This window comes from Salvelinus fontinalis, chromosome 20 (genome assembly GCF_029448725.1).
Source record: "Salvelinus fontinalis isolate EN_2023a chromosome 20, ASM2944872v1, whole genome shotgun sequence".
NCBI classification, from domain to species: domain Eukaryota; kingdom Metazoa; phylum Chordata; class Actinopteri; order Salmoniformes; family Salmonidae; genus Salvelinus; species Salvelinus fontinalis.
Genome location: NC_074684.1, coordinates 34,177,863 through 34,197,659, shown reverse-complemented (window position 1 = coordinate 34,197,659; position 19,797 = coordinate 34,177,863). Strand labels below are relative to the sequence as shown.

Here is a 19,797-nt window from a genome sequence, read left to right as displayed (position 1 = left end):
AAGTATCTGTGAGTCTGACTACCTCTGTGCATCTCCCGTTGTTCTACACAAGTAAAAGTATAAAAGGGATACTTTGAAAGTGCGGTGCTTCTTACATTTGAAAGCCATTTGAACATGTTCCACCTTCTAGCTAAAGCAACCCTCAGATGTGCTAGTGCATTCCATTTGCAACTTCTAATTGCCGGCACCTTTAACTGCTGAGCAGTATTCACAAGTTAGTCAAAACCACTGACACAGGGACAGTTAGATATTTCTGCAATGGTTAAGAATAGGATTAGGGTAAAGGTAATCTGATCCTGGATCTGATGTGCCGTCAGAGCATTTACAGTAAGACTCAACACCCAAGCTGAAGGAACCTAAAATCAGAATAGCTGCCACCAGGGACAACTATCAGAGGCTGGGTTGGGGTTAGGGTTAACTATCAGAGGCTGGGTTAGGGTTAACTATCAGAGGCTGGGTTGGGGTTAGGGTTAACTATCAGAGGCTGGGTTGGGTTTAACTATCAGAGGCTGGGTTGGGGTTAACTATCAGAGGCTGGGTTGGGGTTAACTATCAGAGGCTGGGTTGGGTTAGGGTTAACTGACAGAGGCTGGGTTAGGGTTAACTATCAGAAGCTGGGTTGGGTTGGGGTTAACTATCAGAGGCTGGGTTGGGTTAGGGTTAACTATCAGAGGCTGGGTTAGGGTTAACTATCAGAGGCTGGGTTGGGTTGGGGTTAACTATCAGAGGCTGGGTTGGGGTTAACTATCAGAGGCTGGGTTGGGTTAGGGTTAACTATCAGAGGCTGGGTTGAGGTTAACTATCAGAGGCTGGGTTGGGTTGGGGTTAACTATCAGAGGCTGGGTTGGGGTTAACTATCAGAGGCTGGGTTGGGTTAGGGTTAACTGACAGAGGCTGGGTTAGGGTTAACTATCAGAGGCTGGGTTGGGTTGGGGTTAACTATCAGAGGCTGGGTTTGGGTTAACTATCAGAGGCTGGGTTGGGTTAGGGTTAACTGACAGAGGCTGGGTTAGGGTTAACTATCAGAGGCTGGGTTGGGTTGGGGTTAACTATCAGAGGCTGGGTTGGGTTAGGGTTAACTATCAGAGGCTGGGTTAGGGTTAACTATCAGAGGCTGGGTTGGGTTGGGGTTAACTATCAGAGGCTGGGTTGGGGTTAACTATCAGAGGCTGGGTTGGGTTAGGGTTAACTGACAGAGGCTGGGTTAGGGTTAACTATCAGAGGCTGGGTTGGGTTGGGGTTAACTATCAGAGGCTGGGTTGGGTTAGGGTTAACTGACAGAGGCTCGTTATTGATGTGCTTGAACTTTTAATTGTAGCTCTTTCATTACAGACATGCTTTAAAAGAAGGTTTTACTTCCGGTTACTTTATTTTATGGCAGCCTTAGGCTTTTTTCACATTTTTATCAAGATTGTTGGATGTAAGTAATTCTGATTCTGATGATACTAGATAATTCTGATTCTGATACTAGATAATTCTGATTCTGATACTAGATAATTCTGATTCTAATACTAGATAATTCTGATTCTAATACTAGATAATTCTGATTCTGATACGAGATAATTCTGATTCTGATACTAGATAATTCTGATTCTGATACTAGATAATTCTGATTCTGATACTAGATAATTCTGATTCTGATACTAGTCTGCCAAACATGGAGAATGACGGAAAACCAAAACAGAACAACTGCTTCTTCTTCTTAACACAACTGTTGTTAAATGTCGCTAAGTTTTCTGCAACACAACGACTAAAACAGTACCTGCTCCTGAGGAGGGGATCTGAACTCCTTGGTCTTCTTGGCAGTGACGGCAGCAGACATGTTGAGGGCCAACATCAGTTGGTTATACCGGAACTTCTGGTTGTACTGCAGCTTGGACACAAAGCTGTCTGAGAAGGACACGATGGCCTCGATACGCTGCTTCAACTCACAGTCACAGAAGTAGTGGAGCAGCTCACACATCTAGTAGAGAGTTAGATCATGTTGGATCATGGACGGTACAGTGCAGTACAGTACACCACAGGGTTGGGCTCTATTCTGAATTGAGTTGTGAATTGCTCTTTAATTCCAACAAAGAGAGATGACGTTAGTACTACCTAGTAGGGAGGGGTATTTCAGTCAGTATTTACAGTCCATCTATAGTTAGTACATACCTACCTTTGTTACATGTCATGTACCAATTATGTTTAGTGTTAACAAGTTGTTTAATCTGATCGGAACTTGTGTGTGTGTGTGTGTGTCTCTCCTATAATAATCGTTTTGCTGGTAATGATTTTGCTGGTATATTTAATTTGATTGAGTAGCCAGCCAATTTATTAGTTGGCATCAGTCAACAGTCCATTTAGCTGGGACTGAACACCTGGTGCTTCAACAACTGCCAGTGTGTGAGACACTGAGGGTGTGTGTGTTTGTGTTTGTGTGTGTGTGTGTGTGTGTGTGTCTGTGTGTGTGTGTCTGTGTGTGTGTGTGTGTGTGTGTGTGTGTGTGTGTGTGTGTGTGTGTGTGTGTGTGTGTGTGTGTGTGTGTGTGTGTGTGTGTGTGTGTGTGTGTGTGTGTGTGTGTGTGTGTGTGTGTGTGTGTGTGTGTGTGTGTGTGTGTGTATGCGGGGGGTGGGCTCTCTCTGCTACCTGTCGTTTGACAGACTCAGGCAGTGTCTTCTCCAGCAGTCCCTTCACAGACATTTTGACCTCCTTGGTCTCCTCCTCACCAGCCTCCACAGCCTTCACCTCGTTGCTGCTCACTTCCTCCTTCTCTCCTCCTCCTGCTGCTGCCTCCACCTCCTCCACCTTGGCCTCCTCATCTTCTGGCTCCCCGAACACGTTGGGATCGATGAGGAGCAGGATCAGCCTCACCTAGTACATGAAAAAAACAAAAAACATGCCACATATTTCATGCAAATACAGGTAACTGTCAAAATAATGGAAACACTTGAGTAAATGAGGGATACAAAGTGTATTGAAAGTAGGTGCTTCCACACAGGTGTGGGTCCTGAGTTAATTAAGGAATTAACATCCCATCATGCTTAGGGTCAAGTATAAAATGCTGGGCAGGCCATTATTTTGGCTGCCATAGATATGCCCCCATAGGATGACAATGCCCCTATCAACAGGGCACGAGTGGCCAATGACGAGTTTGATGAGCATGAAAACGATGTAAAGCCAATATGCCATGGCCGTCTCAGTCACCAGATCTCAACTCAATTAAACACTTCTGGGAGATTCTGGAGCGGCGCCTGAGACAGTGTTTTCAAACACAATCAACAAAACACCAAATGATGGAATTTCTTGTGGAAGAATTGTGTCGCATCCAATAGAGTTCCAGACACTTGTAGAATCTATTGAAGCTGGCTGGTGGTGGCCCAACACCCTATTAAGACCCTTTATGTTGGTGTTTCCTTTATTTTGGTAGTTACCTGTATATGCCATTTAGCAGACACTATATTTATCCAAAGCCATTTACAGTACATGCAGTACATACATTTTTTGTACATGTCACCCCAGCAGGAATTAAACCCACAACCCTGGGTTGTGTTCATTAGAGCACACTGAAGCAGAACTGTTCCAGTCCGGTTGCTTTCGTTTCGTTCCTAATGAATAGAACCCTGGCTTTGCTAGCGCCACGCTCACACATCATACCAACTGATCTTCACAGACAGGACTAAACCTCACCTCCTCGCTGGTGAGTACCCCCATGATCAGCAGGGTCCCAATCAGCTTGAGGATGGGGACAAACTGGTACTCCACACTGCCCCCTACTGGGTCTCTGATGTGACTGCCTCCTCCCTGCACCGCCTCAGTCAGCATACTGATGGCCTTCTCCTTCAGGATGCCCAGGGGGATCTGGGGGCTGGAAGAATCATTATAATAATAATGTGTTTTATAGTGCATTTGTCATAGCCAAGGCGTTATAAGTATAAGATAATAAAAAGTACTATAAACATTTAAAGTTAAAGTAGTAAAAAACTCGATCTGTAGCAGAGTTGGGTTCAAAGATTTGACATTTTTAACCGACTATTTGAAATCTTCAACCGACTATTTGAAATCTTTAACTGACTTTGAGCGTTTGTTCTGGCCTGTCTAAAGTGCCAGATGGGCGGGGTTTACACTTTTGTGACTATTCTATTGGGCCATTAAACCAGGCAAGCTCAATCAAGGCCAGATGAAGCATTTGAAATGATTTGAAATAGCATCTCAACCGAAGTCTAAAAGCTTTGACAGCTTGATAAAACAGTGAAAGTAGTAAAACCCTGACCTGTAGAGGTGCTGCTGTTTCTTGGTGGTGATGAAGGAGAGAGGGGAGAAGTTGAGGCGTGGTTTCAGAGAGGTGCTGAGGTCTACCCCGGGTAGAGAGTGTCTCTTGGACTCGTCAGGGAACAGCTTGATGGAGCGCGTCTCATCAATCACGGGGATGATAAACTCGTTGTTCATCATCAGACGTGCCTCCTTCGCTGTCTCCAGGTGGATGCTGGTGGTAGGTACATAGATCAATCAATCAATATATAAACCAATCAATAAATCAATCAATCAATATATCAACCAACCAATCAATAAATCAATCAATATATCAACCAACCAACCAATCAATAAATCAATCAATCAATCAATATATCAATATATCAACCAATCAATATATTAATATATCAACCAATCAATATATCGACCAACCAAAACATCAATCAATATATCAACCAATCAATAAATCAATCAATATATCAACCAACCAACCAACCAACCAATCAATCAATCAATATATCAACCAATCAATCAATCAATCAATCAATATATCAACCAATAAATAAATCAATATATCAACCAACCAAAACATCAATCAATAAATCAATAAATCAATATATCAACCAATCAATAAATTAATATATCAGCCAACCAAAACATCAATCAATATATCAACCAATCACTATATCAACCAACCAACCAACCAATCAATCAATCAATATATCAACCAACCAATCAATCATTATATCAATATATCAACCAATCAATAAATCAATATATCAACCAACCAAAACATAAATCAATATATCAACCAATCAATAAATCAATCAATATATCAACCAACCAACCAATCAATCAATATATCAACCAATCAATCAATCAATATATCAACCAATCAATCAATATATCAACCAACCAATCAATCAATCCATCAATCAATCAATCAATCAATCAATTAAACAGTCAGTCATTCAACCAATCAACCAATCAATTATCAGCATAATAATAGATTTCAATAAGATTCTTATTTTCCAAGTGCGTAAACACCCTGTTCATTATAAAGACCACTCATCCACCAACCAATGAACTCATCACCCACCTCATAAGAACATTATAGAAGCCCTCTCTCAGCATGCCGGAAAGGTATTGGTTGTCGATGGTGTAAAGCAGCTGCGATTGGTCGAGGTGGGAGCAGAGGGCGTGTGCCACGCGGGTGTTGCCCAATGCGCAGAGGGCACAGTAGAGCATCAGGGTGTGGTAGTGGAACTTCCTCAGACTCTCTACCTCCGATAGCTCCAGGATGTCCAGACACCTGAGGGGAGTGGAAGGAGAGGGATGGAGAAGGGAGAGAGAGAGAGAGAGAGAGAGAGAGAGAGAGAGAGAGAGAGAGAGAGAGAGAGAGAGAGAGAGAGAGAGAGAGAGAGAGAGACAGACAGAGAGAGAGACAGAGAGAGAGAGAGAGAGAGAGAGAGAGAGAGAGAGAGACAGCGAGAGAGACAGAGAGAGAGATAGAGAGAGACAGAGAGAGAGACAGAGAGAGACAGAGAGAGAGACAGAGAGAGAGACAGAGAGAGAGAGATAGAGAGAGACAGAGAGAGAGAGAGAGAAAGAGAAAGGATAGCAAAGACACAGTGTTGCTAAGCAATACATGGGTTTAAGATGTTTTATTTTTTGTAAACTCCACCTAGCCCAGCAGATGCATAAATGAGCAAGATATTATTACTCCATCTAATCCTTTCAAATCCATGAGAAGTGTGAAACTAAAACATTGATCAGAGGTGGTCGGTCTACTGAAACATTGATTATTATTATTATTATTATTATTATTATTACTGATAATGTATGGTGCCTACTGAACCACTGATGAGGTAGCAGGTCTACTATAGGGCCTAGGAGAAGAGGCTGGGTATTGATTTCAGATAGAGTGAGTGCGTCAGCCACCTGTTTTCCTCAGGTATATGAACAGCCATCATCTGCAGTGGCTCCAGACACTGCACCACCCAGCCGTGTCTCTCTGAGACCCGGGCGGTCTCCACGGTGAGGAAGGTGTTGGGCATACGGCTCCACAGCACCGCTACGATGGTCTGAACGTCCAGACGCGGTGGACACTGGGGCACAGGGTTACGCTGCTCACTCTTAAAGATGGCTGACGACAGGGGCATGGCGTCCTGGGGAGAGAGAGAGAGAGAGAGAGAGAGAGAGAGATGGATGGAGAAAAGAGGGAGGGAGGGAGAGAGAGAAAATAGGGAGGGAGGGAGGGAGAGAGAAAGAGAGAGAGAAAAGGGAGGGAGGAAGGGAGGAAGGAAGAGGGAGAGAGAGAGAGAGAGAGAGGGAGGAAAAAAGGGAGGGAGGGGATAGAGAAATCATGTTAAAGGCCGGAAATTCAATTCAAACACATTCCTGGCCTGTATTTGGCCATTTAGCCGGCTGACACAGCCGTTCTGTATCCTCAGCCAGGGAGCTTGCTTGTCAAGAACAGATCGGCCTCTTTTGAGTTGTCAAACGTACGTGTTGATCCCTCGACTGTCACCTTAAACCGGGCTGGGAAGAGGAATCCATATCGGATGTTGACCGCCCTGCATTTGTTGCGTACCTCATCATACTCTTTCCGTTGGTTCCTCACCTCCAAGGTAAGATCTGGGTAGAAAGACACCCTGGCTCCGTTGTAGTTAAGGGGGAACTTTTGACTAGCCAGCTTGAGGATGAGATCCCTGGTGTGGGGATAGTGCAGCCTTACAATGAATGGCCTTGGTGGCCCGCCCTTGGCCGGCTTCGTTGCCTGTGATCTGTGTGCGCGGTCGATCAGGGTGGCCGTTTTGAAGTGTTCACTCCCCAGCAATGCCGGTATCAGCTCCGAGACAAATCCAGTGGATTTCCCTTCCTCAGTGTCCTCCTGTATCCCACATATTCGGATGTTCTGGTGTCTTGAATGCGACTCGAGCATTTCCAGTCGGGCCTTCAGGGTTTTGTCATTTTTGAACGTTGCGCACTGTCTCTCTATGTCCTGTAGTCTGGCCTCGTGATCGACTGTCGTCTGCTCAACCTCGTGCACCCTTCCCTTAGTTGCCTTCACAGTTTCGGCCAAAGTCCCAAGACTCTTTGAGATATCAGCCAACCTTGTGTCCACCTTCTTGCTTAGTGAGTTTAAGGCAGCCAGTATGTCACTTTGAGTAGGATCTGTGGGGATCTCTTGGAAGCTAGCCCCTTCAGCTAGCTCCTCGTGGGTCGGCAACGTTGAAATTGGTTCGTTGTCTATCTCATTCCAATTACCTTGTTTAGCGCCCCCTTTTTTGGTGCCTTTTCCCTTTGTCATATTTGTTTGAAGTTATAGGTTGTGAGGTTAAGATAAATACTCATTTGTTTCAAAATTGAGCGGAGCTCTTGCAAAGCACGTCTACTCCATAGCACGCTCTCTAGCGCCCCCGGCTGTAAATTATTTTATAGACCAATAAGAAAGATCGTTCAAAACCTCTCTGTCAAAAACAGTTCATTTTAGGTTTCCCCCTCCCCACTCAGACAACTCCTAGACAGTCCTAGCTAAATTCTTGCTTGAGAAATTGCTCTTCGCTAAGAAGCTATTTTTGTTTCTTTTTGGCAATTTTAATTGAACACAATCACAGTAAGGTTCTTAATTGTTACCGAGAAATGATTTGATATTGAGATAAAAACAGCTGCATTGGACCTTTACCTGTAATAGGAAAGATTTACATCAGTTAATTACCCATCGTATAGTAGCAGACTGGTTATAGTAGTAGACTGGTTATAGTAGTAGACTGGTTATAGTAGTAGACTGGTTATAGTAGTAGACTGGTTATAGTAGTAGACTGGTTATAGTAGTAGACTGGTTATAGTAGTAGACTGGATATAGTAGTAGACTGGTTATAGTAGTAGACTGGTTATAGTAGTAGACTGGTTATAGTAGCAGACTGGTTATAGTAGTAGACTGGTTATAGTAGTAGACTGGTTATAGTAGCAGACTGGTTATAGTTGTAGACTGGTTATAGTTGTAGACTGGTTATAGTTGTAGACTGGTTATATTAGTAGACTGGCTATAGTAGTAGACTGGTTATAGTAGCAGACTGGTTATAGTAGCAGACTGGCTATAGTAGTAGACTGGTTATAGTAGCAGACTGGTTTTGGTTGTAGACTGGTTATAGTTGTAGACTGGTTATAGTAGCAGACTGGTTATAGTAGTAGACTGGATATAGTAGTAGACTGGTTATAGTAGTAGACTGGTTATAGTAGTAGACTGGGGGACACCAACCTTGATCTTGACAAACTCAAACTGGAAGAGGTTGGTGCTGGTGGGACGCACAAACACAGCAGGGAACAGCTTGCTGTTGGACTCCAACTAGACACACAAGAATATACACACAATCATTACCCGAAGAACAGTAACAGCTTATAGACACAGAACAATACACACAACAGCATTACAATAACTCAACCACCTAGACATTCAAAACATAAGGAAAGCAAGTCAACAACCTGCTTAGAGTCAATCACACATCCTCAACTCTAAAGGCACGGTTACGAAAATTGAGGGGCACTTGATACACTTGATACGATCCAATGTCCATGCTAACAATCTCCTCAACATCCATAACACATCACCAACAATACTTCAGGGATTGACGCTTGTGGAATTTTCACCTTTGAGTTCTAGAACCCTCTAAATACTCAAGGTGGAACGCTCAGCATTCTAAGTATGACTTAATCTATATGGTAATTCTGTCTCTGTAGGCCTCTCAAATGGAACCATGTAGTAACTACACAGCCGTCACAACTCATCTGCCTCTTGTGGTCTGAATTGGAGAGAAAACAGGCGCAGCTCTCGCTTTTGGAGTCGAGTTAAAGATCACTGACGTTTGGGTCATCTTGGTCTGCATTCAGACAGCCGATGGATTTAGTAGTCTTTTAAACTGCCCCTCTGATGCCTATCACACAATCACACAGTGTATCAAAGCAAGGCATCAGACAGAGAGACTAAATCCCAAATGGCACCCTATTCACTTTATAGTGCACTACTTTTGACTAGTAGTGTACTATATAGGAAATAGGGTGCCATTATGGATGCAGAAGTGACTTGGACATGGGGCCAGACAATGTATCACACAGTGTATCAATGCCAGGCAGCCATCAGACAACAGACAGAGAGAGAGAGAGGGGAAGAGAGACAGAGAGAGAGAGAGCGAGAGAGAGAGAGAGAGAGAGAGAGAGAGAGAGAGCGAGAGACAGAGAGAGACAGAGAGAGAGAGAGAGAGAGAGAGAGAGAGAGAGAGAGAGAGAGAGAGAGAGAGAGAGAGAGAGAGAGAGAGAGAGAGAGAGAGAGAGAGAAAGACAGAGTGACAGAAAGACAGAGAGACAGAGAGACAGAGAGACAGAGAGACAGAGAGACAGAGAGACAGAGAGACAGAGAGAGAGAGAGAGGGAGAGACAGAAAAGAGACTTCTGACGTAGTACTGTAAATGGTGAATGCAGTAGGCCTACCTACTGTACTGTAATGTATATGGTGAATGCAGTAGGTCAAACATCTGTACTGTAATATTAATGGTGAATGCAGTAGGCCTACCTATAGTACTGTAATCTATATGGTGAATGCAGTAGACCTACCTATAGTACTGTAATCTATATGGTGAATGCAGTAGGCCTACCTATAGTACTGTAATATATATGGTGAATGCAGTAGGCCTACCTATAGTACTGTAATCTATATGGTGAATGCAGTAGGCCTACCTATAGTACTGTAATCTATATGGTGAATGCAGTAGGCCTACCTATAGTACTGTAATATATATGGTGAATGCAGTAGGCCTACCTATAGTACTGTAATATATATGGTGAATGCAGTAGGCCTACCTATAGTACTGTAATCTATATGGTGAATGCAGTAGGTCTACCTACTGTACTGTAATCTATATGGTGAAAGCAGTAGGTCTACCTACTGTACTATAATATATATGGTGAATGCAGTAGGTCTACCTACTGTACTGTAATCTATATGGTGAATGCAGTAGGTCTACCTACTGTACTGTACTGTATTGGATGCAGTAGACTAGGCCTACCTCTGTACTGTAATATATATGGTGAAAGCAGTAGGTCTACCTATAGTACTGTAATATATATGGTGAATGCAGTAGGCCTACCTATAGTACTGTAATCTATATGGTGAATGCAGTAGGTCTACCTACTGTACTGTAATCTATATGGTGAAAGCAGTAGGTCTACCTACTGTACTGTAATCTATATGGTGAATGCAGTAGGTCTACCTACTGTACTGTAATCTATATGGTGAATGCAGTAGGTCTACCTACTGTACTGTACTGTATTGGATGCAGTAAACTAGGCCTACCTCTGTACTGTAATATATATGGTGAAAGCAGTAGGTCTACCTATAGTACTGTAATATATATGGTGAATGCAGTAGGTCTACCTACTGTACTGTAATCTATATGGTGAAAGCAGTAGGTCTACCTACTGTACTATAATATATATGGTGAATGCAGTAGGTCTACCTACTGTACTGTAATCTATATGGTGAATGCAGTAGGTCTACCTACTGTACTGTACTGTATTGGATGCAGTAGACTAGGCCTACCTCTGTACTGTAATATATATGGTGAAAGCAGTAGGTCTACCTATAGTACTGTAATCTATATGGTGAATGCAGTAGGCCTACCTACAGTACTGTAATCAATATGGTGAATGCAGTAGGTCTACCTACTGTACTGTAATATATATGGTGAATGCAGTAGGCCTACCTACAGTACTGTAATCAATATGGTGAATGCAGTAGGTCTACCTACTGTACTGTAATATATATGGTGAATGCAGTAGGTCTACCTACAGTACTGTAATCAATATGGTGAATGCAGTAGGTCTACCTACTGTACTGTACTGTATTGGATGCAGTAGACTAGGCCTACCTCTGTACTGTAATATATATGGTGAATGCAGTAGGTCTACCTACAGTACTGTAATATATATTGTGAATGCAGTAGGTCTACCTACTGTACTGTAATATATATGGTGAATGCAGTAGGTCTACCTACTGTACTGTAATCTACAGTATATATTGAATGTATTAGGTTAACCTCGTAGGTTGTGGCCAGCTCCTTGCCATTGGCTGTGAAGGAGAGAAAGCCTGTTGCTAGGTCAACGAAACAGCCAATCTCCAGGTCGATGTTAGACCGGGATGAGGAGTGGGAGGAGCCGACAACATCTCCAGCACACACCATGTAGCAGTTACTCCTCCGAACACTGGAATGGACAGACAGGGTGGGAGAGAGTTAAAACAGGGAGGGATGGAGTGAATGAGTGATCGAGTGAGTGAGTTAGTGAGTGTGTGAATGAATGAATGAATGACGTCGTCACTTCAGTTAAATGTCAGCAAAAAGCTAGAACTTGCCTCTCGTGGACTCGTCCCCTCTCGTCTCCCAGGGTTACGGTAACCGTGCGTGTCTTGTTGAGGCTGAAGTGTTTGCTATGGTAATGGTAGTCAGGGGTTACCCAGCCAACCCACACTGACGCAGGGTCCTGGCCAGCAAACACTCTCACTGAGTGATAGTATGTGGTGATGCTGCTATAATCCTCTTCCTTTGGGGGCTGACTGCAAAAGGAAAATCACCAGGTGAGATCAGCGTTAACTTATCATGTTCCGCGTCACACTAAATGAATGTATAAAATATTATAATATTGATTGACTGATGTTTATTGTCTTCCAATAGTAAAAATGGAATATCTAAAGCCTTGGTTGAAAGCAATATGTGTGTGTTTCTACCTCAGTGTTTCTACATTGTTTCTACCTGAGTTTGTGAGACTCGTCAGGATTGACATGAGGAGCGTGGAGCTCTACAGGCATGCTCAGTCTGCAGTACAGCATGTCACTGTTGCTCTGCTGGGTCCCAAATGTCTTGTGGGTCACCTTCAGACACGGAGGGTTGTCCACTGTCCCATCTATCCTTGTCACCTGGGGCCAGTACAATCAGATGGAAAGGAGAATGATTAGCACTCAGACCCAGGAATAGAACCATTTCCTTTAAGATCTCAGGCTTTAGTGGATATTGCTCAACATTAGGCCCCTGGGTAACCAGGCCCCTTAATACTGAAACGGTACCTCGATGTGGTTGTGGTCCTTGGGGATGTTGACGAAGGTAGGCAGGCGTTTGCTGAACCACATGGTGACCTCACGGTTCATGTTGACAGCGAAGGGTTCGAAGCCCTCCTGCAGGCCACACATGGTGTAGTACTTAAAGGTGCTGGCGTCCTTCCCCAGGTTCATACGGCCAATCTCAGCCTGGGCCAGACAACACACTGGGATGAAGCCTGGAGAGGGGAGAGGTCAGAGGTTAGAAGTTATAAGGTCATTCTGGGACTTGGCAAAACAACACACTGGGATGAAGCCTGGAGAGGGGAGAGGTCAGAGGTTAGAAGTTATAAGGTCATTCTGGGACTTGGCATAACAACACACTGGGATGAAGTCTGGATATGGTAGAGGTCAGAGGTAAAAGTTTACCGTATGAGTCTGGAAAGAAACTAGTCTTAAACCACAACCCAAAAGCAATGAACTCCAATCCACCAGTGGGTGCAAAAACACCCATTATTTGCAAAGCACTCAGTTACACTGCACTCCCCTAGAACTTTGGAGAAAAAGCTTAATTTGGAACACAACAATCGATATGATTTCCACTGAGTGATTGTGCTTGTCTTCCAACAACAACAGGTTCATTTTTGGAGGCTAATTGAAATGACTGATTTCCCCCAATGCTTTGCTGCTTTATGTTTAGCTGTATGTGTTTAAAGCTCTGCGTCTCCAATCTCTAAGAGATGCAAAACCTGAAGAGATCATTTCTGGTGAAGAACATCTTGAACACATAAAACACATCTGAATAAATAGCAATATGCATTACATGATGCAAAGCAAATGTACTGTATGTATAAACCAGTACATAGAGTTAGCTAAGGAAGGATGAACCTCCTCCCGATCTTTCTAGAGAGAAAAGGAGACACTGTAGCAGACACTCTTATCCAGGGTGACTGACATACACCACCGTTCAACTGTTTGGGGTCACTTAGAAATGTCCTTGTTTTTGAAAGAAAAGCACATTTTTTGTACATTAAAATAACATAAAATTGATCAGAAATACAGTGTAGACATTGTTAATGTTGTAAATTACTATTGTAGCTGGAAACAGCTGATTTTGTTTTATGGAATATCTACATAGGCGTACAGAGGCCCATTATCACTCCTGTGTTCCAATGGCACGTTGTGTTAGCTAATCCAAGTTGATCATTTTAAAAGGCTAATTGATCATTAGAAAACCCTTCGTAAATTATGTTAGCACAGCTGAAAACTATTGTTCTGATCAAAGAAGCAATAAAAAATGGCCTTCTTTTGACTAGTTAAGTGTCTGGAGCATCAGCATTTGTGGGTTTGTTTACAGGCTCAAAATGGACAGAAACAAAGAACTTTCTTCTGGAACTCGTCAGTCTATTATTGTTCTGAGAAATGAAGGCTATTTCATCTGAGAAATGAAGGCTATTTCTGAGAACAAGAATAGACTGAAGAGTTCCAGAAGAAAGTGCTTTTCTGCGAGAAATTGCCAAGAAACTGAAGATCTTTTCTTTCAAAAACAGGGACATTTCTAAGTGACTCCAAACAGTTGAACGGTCGTGTACATTATCATATCAGTACCCCGTGGGAATCTAACCCGCAACCCTGGGTGTGGCAAGCACCATGCGCTACCAACTGAGCCACACAGGACACCATAGGGTACCCACTACAGACTACAGTCTTCCAACAAGAGACTGAAAAAGGATAAAGATAAACTCACCATCCTCTGTCTCGAAGTCGACGAAGCAGAGCTCGGATCCCTTGTTAGTGATGATAAGTTCTCCGTTGAGGGTGAAGACCATAGACTTGTCCTCCATGTTGATCATGCAGCCCACCACGTCTCCTTTGTTCCATGACTGGCCGAAGAAACGTGCGCCCATGTGCATCCGACGACCCTGGGGGAACAAACAACACGTATTACGAACCCTAATGTAATAACCACCCCGGAAATGTAAAGTTGATCAAGCGTACAACCAAGTGTACAGTCCTTTGCCTAGGTACATGGCGTGTCATTTCTTTCTGATTTAGCCAACTTGTTGTTGGCTTGTTTGGCAACAACATATCATTGCTGAATGCAGAATGAGTAGGCTAGACCTCTACGTACATGATAATACACTTCAAACCGTATCAAAAGAGAGTCAAGATAAGAGTAAAAAAATATTTTTTTAAAAAAACATGATTTAAAGATAAAAAAAGTGTTGTTTGTTTACCTTGTATCCATCGAAGACGTAGGCCTGGTCGTCCATGCCCAGGTCAAAGTCTGACCTACAGCCTGGTCTAGCCCAGCCAACCCTCATGTCCCCTCCGGTCAGGGCCTCAAACTCAAAGTACCACTTCCCTGTCTTCACCGCATACGTCTGCTCTACGCGGAAGAACCGTATGGTCTCAATGCTCTGCCTCTCCACGATATGACAGGCTGGGGACACAGAGGAGATATTCAACCCATCCCAAAACCATGACAACTCTAGGGTATCTTTGGGCCTAGCTAGAGAGATATCTTAGTACTCTGAAAGATTGACTGAATCCGTCTCGAAGGACCATATCTATTGCAGTCCATCTAGCCTCCACACTAACTATTCAGGTGGGCAGTGGCAAGATGTTATCTGATAGTATGGGTGAGGGTAAGGGAGGTAAGGGAGACATGTACCTGTTTGCTTGCTAATAAATGAGTTGAAGGATACTGGAAAAGTGTCTATAATGATAGCTCCGACAATGTAACATCAGTGTAAAATGACAATGTGATCGCTACTACAGCACTGTACAGTTCAGTACTACAGTTATTTGACCATTAAATTGCTAATGTCCTCACCCTCTTGGTCTGGGGGGTCGATGTCATAGCCGTATCCCACCAGGGTCCTGATGGCCTCCCTCAGACTGTCTCTGTTGGACTTCTTGGTTCTCTCGTCAAGCAGAGCGTAAGGCACCAGGCGAGGGTTACGCCTGCTCTTCACATCCTACAGAGATAAATAACGCCATGCATCAGACCTCTCTGCTTCACTAGACTGGTTTTGTCTTGTTAAATAATCGTGTGTTCGATGACGTATAAATGCATGAGATTTATGCAGTCAAAGCTCATCCGTTCATCTGATGCCTAATCACACTCCAACATGTCTGGTAGATTAAAGAATTGGACAAAGACATTGGTTTATAATGTTATTTATAAACTGGCTGGTTGGAGCCCTGAATGCTAATTGTCTGACAGCCGTGGTGTATCAGACCATATACCACGGGTATGACAAAACACTTATTTTTACAGCTCTAATTACGTTGGTAACCAGTTTATAATAACAATAAGACACCTCAGGGATTTGTGGTATATGGTCAATATACCATAGCTAAGGGCTGTATCCAGGCACTCTGCGTTATGTCGTGCCTAAGAACAGCCCTGGTAGTTTGGCCATATACCACACCCACTCGGGCCTTATTGCTTAATTGTATTGATTGTGCACTTAAGATTTGACAGATAAAGGGAGAGAGGGAGCACGTTACCTGCTGGATGCCGTACGTCCATCCTTGTTTGACCCTGTCCTTGGCCCACACGTTGTGAGCGTTCTCCGCCAGTTTATCGACCAGAACCTCCTGACCAGCCGTCAGTTTCACCTCAGAGAGCTGCAGTGGCGTTGGCTTGTACCCGTTAGACATCACATAGCTGAAAATATCAAAACATATACCTGTTAGACATCACACAGATGAAAATATCAAGTTGTAAAGCTGTAGAGCTGTAGAACTGTAGAGCTGTAGAGGTGTAGAACTGTAGAGCTGTAGAGGTGTAGAACTGTAGAACTGTAGAGCTATAGAGCTGTAGAGGTGTAGAACTGTAGAGGTGTAGAGCTGTAGAACTGTAGAGCTGTAGAGGTGTAGAACTGTAGAGCTGTAGAGGTGTAGAACTGTAGAACTGTAGAGCTGTAGAGGTGTAGAACTGTAGAACTGTAGAGGTGTAGAACTGTAGAGCTGTAGAGGTGTAGAACTGTAGAACTGTAGAACTGTAGAGGTGTAGAGCTGTAGAACTGTAGAGCTGTAGAGGTGTAGAACTGTAGAGCTGTAGAGGTGTAGAACTGTAGAACTGTAGAGCTATAGAGCTGTAGAGGTGTAGAACTGTAGAGGTGTAGAGCTGTAGAACTGTAGAGCTGTAGAGGTGTAGAACTGTAGAACTGTAGAGCTATAGAGCTGTAGAGGTGTAGAACTGTAGAGCTGTAGAGCTGTATAACTGTAGAACTGTAGAGCTATAGAGCTGTAGAACTGTAGAGCTGTAGAGGTGTAGAACTGTAGAACTGTAGAGGTGTAGAACTGTAGAACTGTAGAGCTGTAGAACTGTAGAGCTGTAGAGGTGTAGAACTGTAGAACTGTAGAGCTATAGAGCTGTAGAGGTGTAGAACTGTAGAGCTGTAGAGCTGTATAACTGTAGAGGTGTAGAGGTGTAAAACTGTAGAGCTATAGAGCTGTAGAGGTGTAGAACTGTAGAGCTGTAGAGGTGTAGAACTATAGAGCTGTAGAACTGTAGAACTGTAGAACTGTAGAGGTGTAGAACTGTAGAGATGTAGAGCTGTAGAGCTGTAGAGGTGTAGAACTGTAGAGCTGTAGAGGTGTAGAACTATAGAGCTGTAGAGCTGTAGAGGTGTAGAGGTGTAGAACTATAGAGCTGTAGAGCTGTAGAGGTGTAGAGGTGTAGAACTATAGAGCTGTAGAGGTGTAGAACTATAGAGCTGTAGAACTGTAGAACTGTAGAACTGTAGAGGTGTAGAACTGTAGAGATGTAGAACTGTAGAGGTATAGAACTGTAGAGCTGTAGAACTGTAGAGGTGTAGAACTATAGAGCTGTAGAACTGTAGAACTATAGTTGAAGTGTCTCAAACCACAAGACAGACTCCCTCTGATTTCCTAATGAATTCATAATTATTTCTCTCACATTGCTTTAATGTCCGGTTATCTCAATAATAATAAGTCACAGTCTCTGAGTAGATTTCTCCCCTGCAGGTTTTTTTTGAATCAACCTCCTACTGTTACAATTGACAGGTCCACTAGTAGAAACAACATGACTTACTCTTTGGGCAGTTTGACTTTCTTCAGATCTTCCTCAGCGTTAATGTTAGTCTGTGTCACATGACATCCCAGTGCCAACAGGGTCCTGACACACAGAGAGAAAGAGACAGCAATACACGAGTTAAAATCTCACCGTTATGCTTTGTTACCTGCAAGTAAGCATTTCATTGGACAGTGTGTAACATGTGTATCCTGTACATACGACTAATAAAACTTGAAACTTCTATTATATTTTTTCCATCATGTTTTTTAAATGTAGCCATTTTTTGGGGACCCTTAGCAGACAGACACTCTGGCCACGTGTATTAATCAATACACAGCAGAGCACCTGCACTCACCTGACACTCTTCTATTCCACTTATACACAATGAAACTGTTTCATGAGATCAGCACTGACATTGATTGTAATGTCTTTGATGTGATGCAATAAAAACAACTATTTGCACAAAAAAAGCATCAGTAACATTACTATTCAGAAGCCTCCCCTAAAGTAAAGTCAATTAAATTGACAAAATTATATAGTCTAATTTGCCTACTACTATACAATCATTCAAAATAGGCCACTACTGTATAACAGAAAGAGTGATCATTAGCTGTCTTCACTTTGTCATTATGGGATATTGTGTTGATGAGGAAAATCTATTTAAACTATTTTAGAGTAAGGCTGTGACGTAACAAAATGTGTAAAAAGTCAAGGGGTCTGAATACTACAGTACGAAGGCACTGTATATACAAATCATTGGTTTGTTAGTATCAGCAGAGTAGGCTACCATGCAATTGTTGTCTGTAGGCTATTAAATAAGATTTGGCTAATGTCTCCAGTCTTATAAAGGTGTAATAGAATTGCCATATTTTTTCCTGTCCGAAGACAGACAGAAACGTATCTGATATAGTCTATAGCCGACAGGTCTACGCCACTATATGTTCAGCGATGTCTTTTTTTTGTTGATGGTGAAAAGTGATTGCTTTTTAAAATTATTAACCTAAATTATGATGATCCAGAATAATAAGCCTTCTTATGTAAGTCTGAAAAATGCGAGGACGCACGTAATGCTTCATTATAAAGGTGTATTTTATATGGTGAAAATTAGCTTCCCCCCAAAAAAACTTTAAACTCACTAACTCCTACGTTACTATTGCTTATGTGTGAGTGCTGCAGCTGCAGCTTTCAGTTAGGAAAGAATTCCCCAAATACTGATTCACATGAACTGCATGTGGGCTGTATGAGGCCAATATTAAAGTAGCTAGTTGCATTTGATGAGATAGATCTCCCGAGTGAGTATTGATTTAAAAAGCCCTTGAGAAGCTCTCAGCTCAGAGCCCCAGTATTTCACCTAATCAGTGAGTCGCCATCTTCCCCATGTGTAACAGTTTAACTTTAGTCCGTCCCCTCGCCCTCGACCATTTCACATCCGTTACACATGCACAGAGTCGAGACACAGGCACTCCTTCTAAAGACACTTCCTGGTACGAAGAGCCTCAATTAAATAGCCTATCTGTCAATTACTTAGCCAAGTATGAAACATCCTCTTATATCAAACATGGCTATCAATCACCGCGTGTGGAAGAGGTAGATCATTTTATTGGAGATACTGAGATGTCAGTTTGGTTGTGATTGGTGGCTGCTCTTTTCAGTGTAATTGGATGGAATGAGTCATGTGATACAGTATGTATACGTGTTTAGGATCTTAGCCTAGCTACTCACTTGAGAGTTTCACTAGACATCTGCAGGTTATAGTTACTCTCTGTTTCAGGCAGCTTGGTGAAATCCACCAGGCAAGGGTGCTGCCTCTTGTTGTCGTCTCGAACCTGAGGGAGAGAGGAGAGGCAATTTAGCAGGGTCCACGTCTGGATGCACAAACCGATTTGCAACTGTTAACAGACCGGTTGACAAAGACTTAAATTATTCACTGCGTAGCTAGTCTATCAAACAGTAGTCTGTTGTGACAGATAAAACATTAGCTCTGGGTGCTGAGATTAATGTGTAACAAATGGAAACTTAAATGATCCAATCACGATACACCATCAAATGTGTTACTGACAATGTAGACTACAATAGTTCAACACGGGAGAATGAAGTTCCAAACAAACCCGTTAACTGAATCAGCATTTTTCAAAGAAAACTTCAACACATTTGCACTGTGTATTTCGCTAGGTTACCTCAGGCCAGTCTAATTGTAATTACCTCAGGCCAGTCTAATTGTAATTACCTCAGGCCAGTCTAATTGTAATTACCTCAGGCCAGTCTAATTGTAATTACCTCGGGCCAGTCTAATTGTAATTACCTCGGGCCAGTCTAATTGTAATTACCTCAGGCCAGTCTAATTGTAATTACCTCGGGCCAGTCTAATTGTAATTACCTCAGGCCAGTCTAATTGTAATTACCTCAGGCCAGTCTAATTGTAATTACC

At 42.8% G+C, this 19,797-nt stretch overlaps 1 protein-coding gene across 3 annotated transcripts in view; it reads right to left on the bottom strand.

Moving 5' to 3' along the window:
* The window catches only part of LOC129817767 (ryanodine receptor 3-like), a 295,018-nt gene that overhangs the window by 135,670 nt on the left and 139,551 nt on the right, over positions 1-19,797 (bottom strand). For all 3 annotated transcript variants that reach the window (XM_055873310.1, XM_055873311.1, XM_055873312.1), the window contains 17 exons: positions 19,092-19,195; positions 17,388-17,471; positions 15,836-15,995; positions 15,156-15,300; positions 14,557-14,762; positions 14,067-14,241; positions 12,350-12,558; positions 12,039-12,202; positions 11,642-11,842; positions 11,328-11,493; positions 8,498-8,584; positions 6,175-6,401; positions 5,333-5,545; positions 4,253-4,465; positions 3,670-3,847; positions 2,629-2,853; positions 1,763-1,963 (listed from right to left, as the gene is read on the bottom strand). In XM_055873310.1, the coding sequence (XP_055729285.1) occupies positions 1,763-1,963; positions 2,629-2,853; positions 3,670-3,847; positions 4,253-4,465; positions 5,333-5,545; positions 6,175-6,401; positions 8,498-8,584; positions 11,328-11,493; positions 11,642-11,842; positions 12,039-12,202; positions 12,350-12,558; positions 14,067-14,241; positions 14,557-14,762; positions 15,156-15,300; positions 15,836-15,995; positions 17,388-17,471; positions 19,092-19,195 (2,958 nt within the window). The remainder of the gene's footprint in view (positions 1-1,762; positions 1,964-2,628; positions 2,854-3,669; positions 3,848-4,252; positions 4,466-5,332; positions 5,546-6,174; positions 6,402-8,497; positions 8,585-11,327; positions 11,494-11,641; positions 11,843-12,038; positions 12,203-12,349; positions 12,559-14,066; positions 14,242-14,556; positions 14,763-15,155; positions 15,301-15,835; positions 15,996-17,387; positions 17,472-19,091; positions 19,196-19,797) is intronic.